Source organism: Cervus canadensis, chromosome 30 (assembly GCF_019320065.1).
Source record: "Cervus canadensis isolate Bull #8, Minnesota chromosome 30, ASM1932006v1, whole genome shotgun sequence".
Lineage (NCBI taxonomy): Eukaryota > Metazoa > Chordata > Mammalia > Artiodactyla > Cervidae > Cervus > Cervus canadensis.
In genome coordinates this window covers 14,749,349-14,766,999 of record NC_057415.1, presented here as the reverse complement: position 1 = coordinate 14,766,999, position 17,651 = coordinate 14,749,349, and the positions used below count along the sequence as shown (strand labels likewise).

At 40.8% G+C, this 17,651-nt stretch overlaps 1 protein-coding gene across 14 annotated transcripts in view; it reads right to left on the bottom strand.

Moving 5' to 3' along the window:
- The window catches only part of LOC122431703 (aminopeptidase O (putative)), a 392,534-nt gene that overhangs the window by 107,546 nt on the left and 267,337 nt on the right, over positions 1–17,651 (bottom strand). For all 14 annotated transcript variants that reach the window (XR_006266602.1, XM_043453080.1, XM_043453083.1 and 11 more), the window contains one exon: positions 6,702–6,745. Coding sequence is in view for 13 of the 14 variants with exons in the window: in XM_043453080.1 (XP_043309015.1) it covers positions 6,702–6,745 (44 nt within the window). In the remaining variant the exon portion in view is untranslated. The remainder of the gene's footprint in view (positions 1–6,701; positions 6,746–17,651) is intronic.

Genomic DNA, 17,651 nt, shown 5'->3' with positions numbered 1-17,651 from the left:
GAATTGTAAAGAGGCTGTGGAAAGATACAGTGCCATCTACATCAGTTAAGATGCTGAAGGCCAAGCGCTCCCCTCACGCCTGTACTGTTCTGCTGCAGGCTGGACGCAGTGAGAAGGGAGGGAAGAGCGGGCCTAGGTGGCTTAAGGAAGACAGGGTTGACTGATCTTGTCCTTCCTTTTCTTCTTCACTGAGAAGCAAGTCACTAGTGTGTCTTGGTCTTCCCCTGTTGTTCAGTTGCCAAACTGTGTCTGACTCTTTGTGACCCCATGAACTGCAGCATGCCAGGCTTCCCTGTCCTTCACTGTCTCCCACAGTTTGCTCAAACTCATGTCCACTGAGTCAGTGATGTCATCCAACCATCTCATCCTCTGTTACTCCCTTCTCCTCTTGACCTCAACCTTTCCCAGCATCAGGGTCTTTTCATCAAGTGGCAGCTGGAGCTTCAACTTCAGCATCAGTCCCTCCAATGAATATTCAGGGTTGATTTCCTTTAGGATTGACTGGTTTGATCTCCTTGCAGTCTAAGGGACTCTCAAGAGTCTTCTCCAGCACCACAGTTTGAAAGCATCAATTCTTCGGCACTTAACTTTCTTTATAGTCCAACTCTCACATCTGTACATGACTACTGGAAAAGCCATAGCCTCGACTAGATGGACCTTTGTTGGCAAAGTAATGTCTCTGCTTTTTAATACATTGTCATAGCTATTCTTCTAGGGAGCAAGTGTCTTTTAATTTCATAACTGTAGTTACATCCTCATTGATTTTGGAGCCCAAGAAAATGAAATCTGACATTGTTTCCACATTTCCCATCCATTTGCCACGAAGTGATAGGACCTGGGGAGGTCTTCCCTACCCAGGGCAAAAGCAAAGGTGGTTGAAGGGGGAAACTGTTGCTTTCAGCAAAGAGAAAATACACAGAGGGGAGAAAAATTAGTTTGGATTCATTTTCGAGATGATGCTCATCTGTGGGATGACCAGACAGGGAAGAGGCCAGAAGTGAATAAGGGGAAGGTGACCACCCTCCCAGGCTGTTTGTCCAGTTCCCAGGTCAGTGAAATTACTGGCTGTGCCTTGTATGAAAGGCCAGGAGCCACCATTCCTGGGCTCTTTCCCACTGTTTCTTTGTCGTCATCTCAGCGCCCATGGCCAAGTCTCCTCTGTAGGCTGTGAGAGCGTGGAAGTGTGTGCTCATGTGCGTGCATGCACACGTGCCCGCAGATGGCTGTGTGCGTGCGCGCACACACACGCACGCGTGTGCACACGTGAGCGCACTTGGAGTGGGGGTGGGATGACCAGAAGAGAGGAGGCATCTCTCAGCACATTAAGGTCATTATGATATCTTGGATTTGATTTATTTGTTTGGCCGTAGAAAGAGGCTCTGGAAATGCCCTCACCTGGCATAATTGATATGCCAGGAGGAGGAAAGTGGTGTCAAAGGGCCACTTAGAGAAGCGCTCAAGAGGACTTGAGGTTGTTTTACTTTCTAGTGACATGTGCCAGGCTGGAAGGTAAGACAGATTTGGTAACTTCCATTGAGGATGGTGTTCAGAAGAAGGTTCGTTCTTGTTTGGAACGAATGCAAACAGTTCCCACCTGGTCTGGCACCAGGGGGCAGTTCATCTGGTGTGTAGAGCTCCTGCCTGGGGCTTGAGCAGCTCTGGAGGCCCTGCTGGCGCTCTCAACTGTTTGTCCCAGTTTAGAAGCAAGGGTCCATTTTTATCCCCGTCTATCCTTCATTGGTGCTTCTCTCTAAGTAGCCCATTCATCTTCTTCCTTTCCAGCCAAGGAGGGACAAAAGGTCTGGTTACCCATCCTTCAGGAGATACCCAGGAAGGCGGCAGCACTCAGAACTGAGCTGCACTGTGTTGTGGAGTCTAGGAAAATGAGCATTCTTAAACCTGCCACAACTTAAGATGAAGAATTTAGAAAGGATTTAGAAGACAGCAGTAGTGATGATCAAAGGGGTAAGCACATTAGATCCACAAGGGAGGTCAAGGGAACTGGGATTAAATAACCTGAAGAAGAGAAGTCTGGGAGTGACTACAGAGCCATTTGCAAGTGGTTTTACAAAAGATGGTGAACAGCTGTTGTGCATCCCCATGGAGGAGTGAGTAAGAGGACAGGGACATAAATTTCCTTTGGAGACTTTTAGCTGAAAGACGCTTCTTTAGGGGTGGCACGGTCAGGGGATGGCATGGTGGAGGGCAGGGGCTGGGAGGTGAGTCCTGGAGTGTTACTGACTGAGGACCACATCTTCACCAACGAAGACTGAGGACAGGCTAAAGCTTATCTATGTGGCAAACAGTCAATGGATGCCTATCAGGTACAGGGTTCGAATAGGGTTCTGTACAAGACTAATACTATTATCCCCATCTTAGAGATGAACAAATAAAGGTCCAAGAGGCTGAGGGTCTTGCTCAGGGCCTCCTAGACAGTGCTCACAGAGCTGGGACTCAGCTTTCTGTTGTCTGGCTGCAAACCTCTCACTTTTCTTCCTATGTGGAATTCACAATACATTGTTCATGATTTACGGTGCAGACAAGCCTGCAAGAGGAGAAGGCCTGTGCTGGCTTCTGCCAATGCTGACTTCTTGGTCCTATCTCTCCTGCTGAAGGTGACCTGGCTGCTGTCGTGGCTGCCCTGTTTGTCTGCCCCCAATTACAGTTCAGAAGAGATAGGGGGACCCTTGGGAGGGGCAGGAGTGTGAGGACAGGAGAGTTCATTGTTCAGCTGCATCCAGGAGCAAAAGACACTCTCCTGTGAATGAAGAGAACCTGTGTTTCCAGATCACTTACCTCTGGAAAGGTTCAAAACACCTTATAACCATTATCACTTCATTCCTCATAATATCCTCGTGAAGTGGGTGTCAATTGTCGTGTGGCTTTTTAACAGATGGAGAAACTGCAGCATAAGAAAACTGTTCAAAGTCAGCCCCGCTGCTGCTGCTAAGTCGCTGCAGTCGTGTCCGACTCTGTGCGACCCCATAGATGGCAGCCCACCAGGCTCCTCCGTCGATGGGATTTTCCAGGCAAGAACACTGGAGTGGGTTGCCATTGCCTTCTCCAAAAGTCACCCAGGCTAAAGGAAAGGGCTAGAGAAAAGACCTAGGTTTCTAAACTCCCAGTCTCAGTGCAGACATCAAACTGCACAGATGCCCACTTTCAGATTTCTTATGTGTAATAAGATGCTAAATTCTGAGAGGAAGATCAAAGCATTAACTCCATCCACTAAAAACAAATGTAAACATTATAGAAGTAGCAGAAGTAGGTTTACCTCCCAAGGAAATTATGGGAGATGGTCTGAAAATGCTGAATTTTCAGGAATGAAAGGGGCTTTATGTTTTATTTTTTAAAATGTACATAATTTTTCCTGTTTTGATCATAATTACTGAGATGATAGTACAGGTGAAGTTCAGTTCTGGACTTGGATATGTAGCAGTGGTAAAGCTGAAAGCTGACTTTTTCAAATCAAGACACTCAGAGTCAAGGCCAATGGTGAGTTTTTCCCCTCTGAGATCATGGAGCTTAAATAATCACAACAGACAAGCAGAAGCATTTCCACTTCTCTGGGACCTAGGACTTACAGGAAATTACTCTTCTGCATGTCTGCTCACTATGGAAATTGATTTTATACAGATAACTAAAAGTACACAGACCCAGCCTGCATGCCCTCCGTCTCTGTACTAGTGAGCGGTGCTTCTGCCTCATTCCTGAGGCCTCCCGGGTATCCGGAACAGCCGGCTGTCTCACCCTCTGGCCGGAGAGCCCCCATGCTGTACATCCGTGTCCTGAAAGGCAGCTCTGAGTTTTAGGAATGGGTCTCCAGACGCTGTGAGCTCTGAATGTAGTCACATGTAACTAATGCCACAATGGGGGGAAAGGGCTGGCCATCCTGCATGATGCTGGTTAGAAAAATAAGTTGTGTTTAAGGTCAGGAAAGTGACCAGTAGCTCTTCTCTTCTTAATGTTATAGTACACAGAAAGAAGAGCTAGGCGTGGGATGAAAAGAGCATTTATATGCTGTGTGTACGACATTGCTCGGTCAGTTGACTTCTGGGGGTGGCATGACAAGGGTAGGGTGCTGACTATTAGCCATATCTGCTGCTTGTGCCTATCAACTCAGTGCTGATCAGGAGAAAGGCCTTTATCACCCTTGGCTCTGTCTTCAGCCCCTTGAGATTCTAAAGATCACCTCCTATCTGCGCGCCTACAGGAAAGCAAAAGGCCCGTGCTTCGGGAACAGAGTGAAGGTGCAGAGAACACGGGCAGGGCAGTTCTCCATGGCCTCAGGCTTTGGGGGCTCCCACGTTCAGGGTCTGAAGCGGAAAATGTTCTTGTTCTGAAATGCAACTTACATTCTGTATGGGTTTTTAAAGGTCAGTAATTTATGTTTTTGAGTTCCTTCCTACCTGGGGATACAAACAGTGTATGCCTCAACGCTTTATGCATGGTTACTTCTTTTCTTGATCAGAGCAAGTCATCTGCACTTGGGTAGATAATGAAGATTGCTGAGGTAACATTTACAAACAAGTACTCCCTAGCTTCAAGGGGGAGGAAGAGTACTGAATTAAAACAAACACGTGAATGTGCGCACACAAACATAATAACTGGTGAGCAAAGAAAGAGCCGGCAGCTGTTGATACTGTTGGACTATCAGGTGGGGAAGGCACGCTGGATAGACACTCCTAGCTGCTTCTTCTCTTGGTCTCATCAGCTTTTGGACAGAAACCACTCACTGAAGATGTCTAAAACATGGTTTCTCATCTCCCCTCTTCCACCTTCAAACACTCAGCCTTCCCTCCCTTTGCCCCATACTGATTCCTGAGACCAAACACCTGCCGTCTGGATTGCCAGGACTTCTATACTCCGCATGTAACTGAGTGGCAGAGAGAGAGAAAGGTCAGATCATGCAAGGACTCGTCGTTTCAGCTCAACCAGTCAACCAACTTAACTGTGGCACTCCTGGGATATTCCCGAGATCTGTTCAAAGCCCGCTGCCACCATCCACCCATGGTCCCAGCTCTGGATCTTGAGTGAGCTGCCGTTCCTGTCTCTGGTTGGTCTCCTGATAGCTAGTTCCCTCCATCCTATCTATCTCCCACGCTGACCACTCCCAGATACCTTTCTAACCTGCGGATGGCACTCCCCTACCTGAAGCCTTCAGCAGTACCTCTGGCCTGAAGTCTTGAGCATAGGACTGCTGAGCCCCACCTCCGTGCTGAAGTTTACCATAGAACTTCCTACCCTGAGTCATGACCTGTTTCATGTACACCTTTAGCAGCTGACTAGGAGCTCCCTGAGGGCTAAGCGTAGACTTAATTTTTTATTTCCTAGTGTCCAGCCTAAAACCTGGTGAAGGAGGTACTCAATAGAGAATGTTAAAATTAATCGAAGCAAGAGAATGAGAGAAAGGCAGTATGATGTGGGCTGGCCCTAGGGCTTTAACTGGCTGGTCTAACCTAAAAAATTTTGTCTTGTTCAGCATAGCTCACGTGCCTAACAGATGTGTCTGAAGATCAGCTTGCGATGGAGTCAAAGATTAGAGGCTCCACGGGTAGGTGTGGGGCCTTCGGAGAGCTGGATAAAATTGGTACAACGTGCTGCACAGGTAAAAGAATCAACAGTCTGCTTTAAAAGCTGGATTAGATTCTGAGATTAGTGAGCAGGAAAGACAATGTCTGAGTTTCAAAATATATTCTAGTATACTTGCTGAAATACATTAATTGTAGCAATGAAGTCTCAACTCTTAAGGAAAATTTTTTAAAAAAACTTAAGCCTGCTAGTCAAAACATGATGCTAACTGGGTGAGGCATCCTCTCGAAGGGCGAAGGTTGGTGGTCAGTGGGCACCTTTCAATGGAGATGCTGCTCTTAACATCCACAGTCACAACAAAAGTTACTTTGTGAGATTATAAAAAATATTCACAATGATAAAATCTAGGTGCCCTCAGAGCTAGAGGGCTTGGGCCATCCAAATGAACTCCATAACCTTATTAGGAAGGGGATGTAAAGAAAGAAGACCTCCAAAATGAAAAATGCACCTTGTTGCCTCCATGAAAATTGCTATATTTGTGCCCTGAGAAGTTCTCCTAAAAGAATGTATAGTCATTACTCAGAAACAGACCTGGGTAACAGCCTAAGGAGGTAATAAACCATGTCTATTAACTTTCTTTTTCTTTTTTCTAAATTAGTTCCTAAGGAACTTGCTCCATTCTATTAGAGGACCTGAAAGGTTATTTCAGGGCAAGTATAAAAGAAAAGAAAAATTCTTACAGGTAACCTGTTGTTCTTGACCTTAGCAATAATGGACATATCTGATGTGATTTTTACATGAAGCAAACCTTGAATGTTCACTTTAAAAATAAAAGGATGAAAAAAAAATAAAAGGATGGCAAATCTGAAACATTTCAGACATTCCAAAACAAGTCACCCTAACTTTTAGAACTTGTCTCTCCCCCATTCTTTTTCATGGCAGCTGAGGCCATAGAGTGTCTCCAGCTGTTTGTGCTGGCTCCTAGAATCCACACTCCCGATATTTCTAGGTCCAATTGATCATCCCAGGACTCCTGCTGGCTGGACTAGGTCCCTCCTCTATTGACAGAGGAAGATTAAACTTCTAGGCTGCAATTTGCCAAACAATGACAGAGTCATTTTTAACATTCAAAATAAAACTGGGCCCTTAATTCCTAAATTGGTCCTCACCTTTTTTCTTCTGGGATGTTCTCCAACAGCATTTGAAGGAAATCCTGGAAGAAGAAAAAAGCAAATCATTAAAGATGTCCATCAATAAATAACCCTGCCTGGAGTCATGCCAGAGACTGAGTGTTCCCAGCTGCTGACAACTCACCTGCTAGGGAAGGTAGGCTGACACTGAAATATTAGGCTATATATTCAATTTATTAATTTACTAGGGCTTCAGTCCAATCAGTTATAGAGATTTATTTTTGTAAAAACCACAAACAAATTGAAAAAAGTAATGTTTGCTATTCTGACCTAACCCAACAGTTTATTTCATTCCATGTTTAACTATTTTCAAAAGGCTAGCCCGAGCACACAGCACTGTCCCTCTGACTTAACCATGTCCTCCTCTTCACCAGCTTTCCCTAGAGATCCTGCTTGTTTGTGCTCAGTTTCTCCGCCACCTCCGACTCTTTTGCACACCCACGGACTGTAGCCCACCAGGCTCCTCTGTCCATGGGATTCTCCAGGCAAGAGTACTGGAGTGCGTTGCCCTTTCCTCCTCGAGGGGATCTTCCCAACCCAGGGATTGAACCCATGCCTCCTGTGTCTCCTGCACCGGTAGGCAGGTTCTTTACCACTGAGCCACCAGAGATCCTGTTACATACTGAATAATCACAACTCTGAGAGGCTAGTAACTAATGGCTATTTTGCATTGCTATATGGAAAATAAAGACAAAAATCAAGACAATTAATACCCCAGTGGAGGAACAAAGATGTCACAATCCCAAAAATAGCTCGCGGGCTCCTGCCTCCATCTGCAGCCTCTTCTGGTGCCACGGCGCAAATCCTCAATTGTTTGATTTAAGATGTTTCAAAAATAGATTTTTTTTTCTTTAATCTAAGGGCATGACTTACACACATACCCATTTTATCCTCTACTATGGAAAATGGAAAATTTCAGACACATTCAAAAGTAGCAAAGTGTAATTAACCTTCACATACCCAGTGTCCCATAGCCAATCTGTGCCATCCACTTACTTGCCTCCTGCATTATTTAGAAGTAAATCCCAAACGTTAACATAATTTCACCAATCAATGTTTCAGTAAATACCTCCAAAAGGTAAGGATTATTTTAAAACATACCCATAATATCAGAAAACCTAAATAATATTCACATGAATATTCAAAATCACATTTATATTTGATCTGCATCTTGTGTATTGTGACCAATCTTTTCAGTCCATCTTATTCTGGAATCTTGATTTGGTCTAAACTAGGTCTGTGAGATAAAACATAGGATACCCAGGTAAATTGAGGGCATACTTACATGAAAAAGTTCTTTGTTCTTAATCTGAAATTTTAATTTACATGGGGGTTGTACATTTTTATTTGCTATATGGGTAAGCCTAGTGTCAACCCTACCTCACCTGAAGGTTTGATAAGATACATTTTGGGTAAATACAGAACATGAAACAAACAAGAACAATATTTAACTTTCTAGGGACTTAATATTGAGTGATAAGTAAGACCTGAACTTAAAGGTTTTCTTTTAATAAATTGGAAATCACCTTTTAAACTGGTCCTTAAAGAGGGCACATGTGTAAGCCCAGATGACAAAATATGACACTGCCATTAATAAATGAGCATCCCTTCAGATGGACGCCCCTACCACAACCTAGCCTGCAGACCCAGGGTCAGCACAGGGCTCGGATGAGATCCATGTAACTCAGAGTGTGAGACGCAAGCGGCAGTGCACACCATTGTATTACAAACAGATGGAATGACACGGGACTAGAAATCTGCAAACAATTTGTATGACAAGGTGTTCTTTTTCTATCATGGCATTAAGCATAGCCATCACTACACTGGTGGAGTCAGCTGTCCCTTCCTATGTGTTTATGGGTGGTTAGGTCCATTTCTTCCAGAGACAGAATTTCCCTATTGAGAGCATTGGTGAAAGATTTCTTTCTTGCAACCTCTGTCCTCCTTCTAAGACTCTACGTGCCTATTGCTGCTTCACCCAAAATACATGACACAGATACAACAAACCTAATATTAACATGCAGCAGTCTAAGTACCCTAATGTTCATAGTAGCACTACTTACAGTAACCAAGATATGGACGCAACCTAAGTGAGCATCAACAGATGAATGGATGAAGAAGATATGATAGATACACAGACACACACACACACACATATGCGCACAATAGAATATTACTCAGCCAGAAACAAAGAATGAAAGAATGCCATTTTCAGCAACATTGAATGAACCTAGAGATTGTCATACTAAGTGAAGTAAGTCAGACAAAGACAAATATCATATGATATCACTTATATACGGAATCTTAAAAAAATGATACAAATGGACTTATTTACAAAACTGAAAGAGACTCACAGACATAGAAAACAAATTTATGGTTACCAAAGGGGAAGCAGGGAGGAATAAATTAGGAGTTTAGGATTAGCAGATACACACTATTATACTATACAACACTACATATAAAATAAACAACAAGGTCCTACTATACAGTGCAGGGAACTATATTCAATATCTTGTAGTAAATGATAATGGAAGGCAGTCTGAAAAAGAATGTATGAAACACTCTGTGGTACACCAGAAACTTACACAATGTTGTACACAAACTATACTTCAGTGAAAAAAAATTTACCAGTAAAAACGGAAGGCGACAATCCCAAATACAATGCAGTATAGTATATACTGCAGTGGGTATATTGAGAAAAAAAAAAATCAAAGGAAACAAAAGCAATATTTAGAAAGCAAAGAAGTATTTTTGATTGAGGTTCTTAAAGTCATGATTTTATTATATTAATAACTATTTTGTAAAAAAGTTGAATCAGAAATTAATTTTTCATAATCTGATATATTATTAGATTACTTTGCAGATATTTCATTGGCTTAATGACAGAATTCTTGCTTCTTTAAAATGCAAGTACTGTAATTATAATTTCTTACTAATTTTACTGCATTATCTCCTTATAGTCCATATCAACTTATCCCATATTTGTCCAGTAATTTATGCTCAATTAAGTGGGGGGGAAATTACATTAACTCAATGGCAAGGGGGAGAATTTAATTGCATGAGAAGCAGGAAATCCAGAGTTAACCTTAATTCTGCCCTTTTGCATTTTCCAATTACAATTAGATCTTTCTTTACGAAATTACAGAACACAATGTTTCAGATTTTCTGTGAATACAATAAAAGTGTAGGAGGTCCCCAAGAAGCCTTGCTTTATTTTTTTTAAAAGGTAACTGTCCCACTTCTTAGCAGGTGGTCATCTGCCTCTTCCTGCTCAGAGCTGAGAACTGCAGGCCACATAGCTAGCTGAAGGCTGCCAATCAGTCCTGAGGAAGACAGGTCTAAGGGATCACAGTTCAGTTCAGTCACTCAGTCATGTCTGACTCTTTGCGACCCCATGGACTGCAGCATGCCAGGCTTCCCTGTCCATCACCAACTCCTGGAGTCCACCCAAACCCGTGTCCATTGAGTCAGTGATGCCATCCAACCATCTCATCCTCTGTCATCCCCTTCTCCTCCTGCCCTCAATCTTTCCCAGTATCAGGGTCTTTTCCAATGAGTCAGCTCTTCGCATCAGGTGACCAAAATATTGGAGTTTCAGCTTCAACATCAGTCCTTCTAATGAATATTCAGGACTGATTTCCTTTAGGATGGACTGGTTGGATCTCCTTGCAGTCCAAGGGACTCTCAAGAGTCTTCTCCAATACCACAGTTCAAAAGCATCAATTCTTCGGCGCTCAGCTTTCTTTACAGTCCAACTCTCACATCCATACATGACCACTGGAAAAACCATAGCCTTGACTGGATGGACCTTTGTTGGCAAAGTAATGTCTGGATCACACTGGATTGCAAAAACTCAATACCTCAAGCATCCCTAAGACACGAAGCCTGTATCTCCACAGATTATGGGAATGTTTGTCTGCAGTGCTAGACATTCTCCCATCCTGTGCTCCATCCAACCCAAGAAGACACTTGGTCTCACCAGGGTAATCTCTGTACCACCAGTGGAATCAACTCAACTGGTCTTTCTTATTCCATTCATGCACATAATCTCATGGACATGAGTTTGAGTAAGCTCCGGGAGTTGGTGATGGACAGAGAAGCCTGGCGTGCTGCAGCTCATGTGGTTGCAAAGAGTCGGACCTGACTGAGCAACTGAACTGACACATGATCTTAACTACAAAATGCTCGTTTTCCTGGCTCCATTCAGAAATTGGCATACACACCTGGAGTGGACTCATCATAGAAGCCTTTCCCCATTTTCCACAACAGAATGTTTAAAAAAAAAAAGATGTCTCTTTTGAGTATTCCTTCCCTTACCACTTCTTTTCAGTTCTTTCATCTGTCTTCACTCTTTACTTCAGCATGTTGGCATTTTGATAAAAAGCAACTTACAAATATCAATTGGACAAGGAGGGTTTTCCTTCAAGACTGATTCTAGGATCATGAACAGGACGTAAGGCACTGACTTGATCTAGGATCACTGACAAAGTCAGTTAGCAACAAATACTAGGGCCCTAGTTTCTTACCACTAGAGTATGCCTGAAAATATTAAAGCCAAAGACACAAAAATATCAACATTCCTGCCATTTACACAGTGAGTTGGGGTGAAATTTTATCTAGATCCTTGACAACTGTTGCAAGCCAATACTCTAGTCAAAAAATGTAGTCCTTGGGAAGTTTGTTTTTTAAATTTCTTATTCTCCTAATAATCTATATACTAATCAGGTCAGCCCTAGATAGCTTATTTTGATTATCACCTAAAAACACTAAATTAAGCATTAAAAAATTTTTAAAAATGACACCAATTTTGGCACATGGTTAATTTGGTAATTATTTTATAGTACTAGTGAAAGTTTTCAACAAAAAGCAGATGCATGTAGCTTCTCCTGGACAAACGGACTCTGGCTTGATATTTACACAGAAGTAGGAATTTCTGTCAGAGGTTTTATGAATAATTACTATGGTCATAGGGAGGGGACAGTAGGAGGGACAATACAAATAATCAAAATATTGAAATAAGGACAGTGCTGGCAGAATAAATGCTGAAAAGAAATGAAACCGTCAGGAAGCAGTCATTGCTCAAGAGAGCAATTTTAGTTGAGAGGTGGAAAGATGATAATTCTGAAATACTGGGTAGATGAGGTGTTCAGAAATGAAAGGATTCAAAAGTCAATTGGAAAAAGAAGAATTTGAAGATCTTCTTTGTATAGAAACTGAATCATGGCCTTCCTCATCAAAAACTAACTAGCAGTATAAACAAAACACAATCCATTTTCAAAAAGTTAGCAAAAATGTCACTAGCAGCAACCAAACAAGGGAAGAATACAGCCTGTGACATAAACTTCAAAGAAAAAACTAAAGAAAGAAACATAACATTCCAAGACAGCTTCCAATCCTCCCTCTGCACCGCCCCCTCCATCATGCTTAACTGTAGTGGTACTGGTGAAGTGCCCAAACCCCACAAGTTCTCACAAATACCCACATGCTTGGAAAAAAAAAAAAAAAGGGATATCTTTATTTTTCCTCTCTTTTTGTCTGGGGAGGGACTGAAAATGTTTGCTCAATTGAGATGAGCAAAACCTGAGAAATAAACAACTGAGGATGATACTCTTATGAACTGTATAGGTTCTAGGGCTCCAAGCTGAATTGGAAGAACGATATTAATTGGGAGAGTACCTGCAATGAAAAAAAGCAGCACCCGAATTAGGTGATGAGAATCTTGGCTGGGGAAACTTTAACAAAATTTCAAGAGTTGGTGGAGCCAAATTCTTACAACAAATGCTATACACAGCTCCAGTGGAGCTCTTCTCCTCCACCTCTCCATGCATAATATCCAAGCTTCAGACTAGAGCTCAGAGGGGAAGAAAAACATGTCTAGACAAATTGCAAAAGAAATCGAAGATAATGTTCTAATACATATGAGAATAAATACAGGATCAGGACAGTGCAATTCATGCTGAGAATGAGCAAGAAAAAAGTATGGCAACTATGCAAACCAATACAGCAAAAACCCACATAAAGAGAGAGCTAGAAATAAGAAGCATAATGTAAAAGACAAAAAATCCAGTCGTGAAGAAAACATAATCCAAGGCGCAGAAGAAAATTCTCCACAAATGCTTTACACTAAAATATAAATTAAAAGAAAATAATAATAATGTGGCACGGCACTAGAGTGGCCAAGAGGAGCTACCCCACATTCAAGGTCAGGAGCGGGAGCTGCGTTTCGGTGGACCAGCCGTGAGGAGATACCCCAGGTCCAAGGTCAGAGAAACCCCAGTAAGACAGCAGGTGCTGAGAGAGGGCATCAAAGGACAGACAGACAGAAACCACAATCACAGAAAACTAACCAATCTAACCATATGGACCACAGCCTTGTCTAACTCAACGAAACTATAAGCCAGGAGTGTAGGGCCACCCAAGACAGATGGGTCATGGTGGAGAGGTCTGACAAAACGTGGTCCACTGGAGAAGGGAATGCAAACCACTTCCGTATTCTTGCCTTGAGAACCCCATGAACAGTATGAAAAGGCAAAAAGATAGGACGCTGAAAGATGAACTCCCCAGGTCGGTAGGTGCCTAATATGCTACTGAAGATCAGTGGAGAAATAACTACAGAAAGAATGAAGAGATGGAGCCAAAGCAAAAACAACACCCAGTTGTGGATGTGACTGGTGATGGAAGCAAGGTCCAATGCTACAATGAGCAATATTGCATAGGAACCTGGAATGTTAGGTGAAAGACCCTGATGCTGGGAAAGATTGAAGGCAGGAGGAGAAGAGGATGACAGAGGATGAGATGGTTGGATGGCATCACTGATTCAATGGACATGAGTTTGGGTAAACTCTGGGAGTTGGTGATGGACAGGGAAGCCTAGTGTGCTGCAGTCCATGGGGTCGCAAAGAGTTGGACATGACTGAGTGACTGGACTGAATAAGAACATAAATTCAATAAAATGAAAACTCAAAGACAAGATGACAAAACGATAAAACGAGAGGAAGAGATTTCAAAGCAAAGGGAATAAATTAGGGACCAAAATAATACTACCATAGGAGCATTAATAAAATGGAAACATCAAGAAAAAGAATAGCCATTAAAGAAAAATAATAATACTGTATAATAATAACATTAATAGTAAAAATAATACTGCTTGAGATAAACATATTCTGTGAAAAACAAAAAGACAAAAGCAAATAACTAGAAAATAACATGTATGGAGGACAATGATGATATGACAAAGATAACCAGTAACCTTGAAATTCAGAATACTGTAAGGGAAAAAAAATGAATGTGTTCAAAGATACAATTAAGATAATTTACTGAAACAAGGAAGGATAGATGTTGAGTCTAAAGATGCAGTGTTTTCCAGGAAAAAAGCAAAACAAATCTGATGCAGACTCATGAACACCAAGTCACTGTGGATTAAATTAATAAACATCAAAGGTAAAGAATTCTTCTGTCATCTGAGTGGCATAAAGAGGATAAGACAGACTGATTTTAAAAGTTTCAACAGCAGTATTTACTGCCAGAAGGCAGTTGAGCAATAGCCACAATGTTCTGACTAGATGAAAATATGACCCAAGAATATTATACCCAGCCAGTTTGTAATTCAAATATAAAGGCAACAGGCAAACATTCTCAAGCAACTTGAACTTCAATTTAACAACAAAATTTAGCCAACAAAGTGTTGAATCAAAAGAAAGGATTCATAAATATAGAAGCAGGGTAAAATGACTGTTAGTGAATAATGAAATCCTTTAAATACAGAACTAGGACTATACAACTGTGAAAATTACAGTAACATCACATACTATAAATGATATAAACATGAACTATGTAAAAATATTAATTAAGGAAAATCCAGAACCAGGGAAAAAGTAGTTGAAACATAACTACTGGTTTCCTCATCTTTTATATTAATGTTAATATATGAGAATAAATTGATACTTTCTAAAATTAAGATATATATCTAAAGAGAAAAAAACTAACAATTTCAACCTCTTAAAGATTTTTTGTAATTGTGTTTCTTAACTGTAGAAGAATCTCTTAGGAAATGATCTCTCATATTTATCTTAAGCTCAAGAAAAACTTTTATATTCAATTTAGTTTCTTTTTCATGTGTTAAATTCAAGTAAAATAAAATTTAAAACATATTTTCATTAAAAGCACATAGTTTATTTTTATAAAACTATTTCTAAATACATCTATCTACCAATGTGTGTACGATCAGGCATGTAGGAAATGGCAGCCCACTCCAGTATTCTTGCCTGGGAAAACCCCATGGACAGGGGAGCCTGGTGGGCTTAGTCCACGGGGTTGCAAAGAATCGGGTACTACTGAGCAACTGAACACACACAGACACACAGACGCACACACAACATATATAGAAAGATAGAAATGGAGAAAAGAAATGCAACTTCTAGAATGATGTTCACCTACTCTTAATTTTAAGTATTTATGTACGGTGAGATTTTGAATGATATCTACATTCATTGTACTTTTCTGTGTTGCTTATTAAATTTTTTATAATGAGTATGTGTCAGTTGAAAGAGCAATAATTTCCAAACTTACTGTGGGACCGGCAGAAGGACAGAAATAGAGATCAACAGAATTTAGAATTGAGAGACCAGAAATAAACTCTTATGTTTACTGATTTTCAACAAGGATGCCATGACAATTCAATGGAGGGAAGGACTAGTCTTTTTAACAAAAATGGAAGGGAGACAGCTGGATATTCACACAAAAAACAATGAAGCTGAGCCATCCACCTTACACCATATACAAAAATTAACTCAAAATGGGTAGGAGACCTAACTATAAGAAATAGAATGACTAAGCTCTTAGAACAAACATAGGAGTAAATTTTTAATTAGGCAAGAAAATATTTTTAAGTCATATATCTGATAAGGAACTTGAATCTAGAATATATACTCATAACTCAATAATAAAAGACAACCCAAATGAAAAATCAGGAAAGGATCTCAATAGACATCCTAGGGCTTCCCAGGTGGTACTAGTGGGTAAAAAACCTGCCTGCAAATGCAGGAGATGTAAGAGCCACAAGTTCAGTCCCCGGGTGGGGAAGATCCCCTGGAGGAGGGCATCGCAATCCACTGCATTATTCTTGCCTGGAGAATCCCACAGATAGAAGAGCCTGCTGGGCTACAGTGCATAGGGTTACAAAGAGTCGGATACGACTGAAGCAACTTAGCATATATGCAGACATTTCTCCAAAAAAGATATACAAATGTCCCATAAGTCCATGAAAAAATCCTCAACATAGTACGATAAAAATGCAAATTAAAACCACAGTGTAATTCACATCCACTATGATGGCTATTATCAAAAAATAAAATGACAAGTGTCGGTAAGGATGTGGAGAAATTAGAACCCTTGTGCATTGCTGGTGAAAATGCAAAATAATGTAGCCCTTGTGGAAAAACAGTATGGCAGTTACTAAAAAAATTAAATCAGTATATAATGTAGCAATTCCACTTCTAGGTATATATTCAAAAGAATTGAAAGCAGGGACTCAAACATATATTTGTACACTAATGTTCATAGCAACATTATTCACAAGAGCCAAGAGGGGTAATTATTGGATGAGAGGATAAACCAAATGTAATATATGTATACTACGGAAATATGGATTCTTAAAAAGGAATTAAGGGAATTAATTCCCTGGCGATCCAATGGTGAGGACTCTGTGCTTTCACTGCCAAGGGCTCAAGTTCAGTCTGTGGTTGGAGAGCTAAGATCCCACAAGCTATGTGATACGATCTAAATAAATAAAAACAAAGAGGAAGAAAATTCTGAAACATGCTATACAACAGGGATGAAACCGGAAGGCATTTTGTTAACTCAAATAATCCAGATATAAAAGGACAAATATTATATTATTCCATTTGCATGATGTGTCTATAATAGTCAAACTCAGAGACAGAAAATAGAATGGTGGTTGCTAGGGGCTGGGGGGAGGGAAGAATGTGGAGTTATTGTTTAAGGGATACAAGTTTCATCTGGGGAAGATTAAAATGTTCTGGAGATACATGATGGTGATAGTTGACAACAATGTGAACTGTACTTAATGCATTAACTATACACTTAAAAATGGTTTAAATGATAATTGTCTTATGTATATTTCATCACAGTTTAAGAAGTTAGAAAGTAAAATTAAAAAAGAGAAATGAAGTACTGATACATGCTACAACATGAACCTTGAAAATATGTTAAATGAAAGAAGCCAGTCACACAAGGCCACATATCATATAACTCCATTTATACGGAATGTCCAGAGCAGGCAAATCCGTAGAGACAGAAAGTGGGTGAGTGGTTGTGTACAACTTGGGGGGAGGTGGAAATTGGGCAGTGACTGCTAATAGGTGTGGGATTTCTTTTGGGGTGATAAAAATGTTCTGGAATTAGATAGCAGTGATGGTTGCACAATGTTATGAATATGCTAAAAACCACTGACTGGTACACTTTAAAAGGGTGAATTTTATGGTATGTGAATTGTATCTCAATAACACTGTTATGAAAAAACAATAAAGCTATAATTCAAAAGAGTTAAACAAAGGTAAAATGGAAAGTTTGATAGAGGGAGCACCAACTGTTCATGGAAAGCTGTTATGAGAATGGTCGTGGTAAACCTAACGCACTCCTTCAACTCTGTAGTATCTTGGTGAGAAGAGGTTTGGGTTGGTCAGTCCCCCAACCATATAAGACTCCTGAGCCAGTTTTCAAGCTCCCTTTCCTAACACGTCTTTAGAAATATGCCCCCATTATCTCAACCAAAGAAAACAGTGTGGAGACACGGAACAGCTATCTAGTCGTGTTACACTCAAGCTATTCCTTGCATGTGTGTTTGGCTTATACATGCACATCGTTTGCATCTAACATTGTGCACAATTTGACATCAAAACTGTATATGAG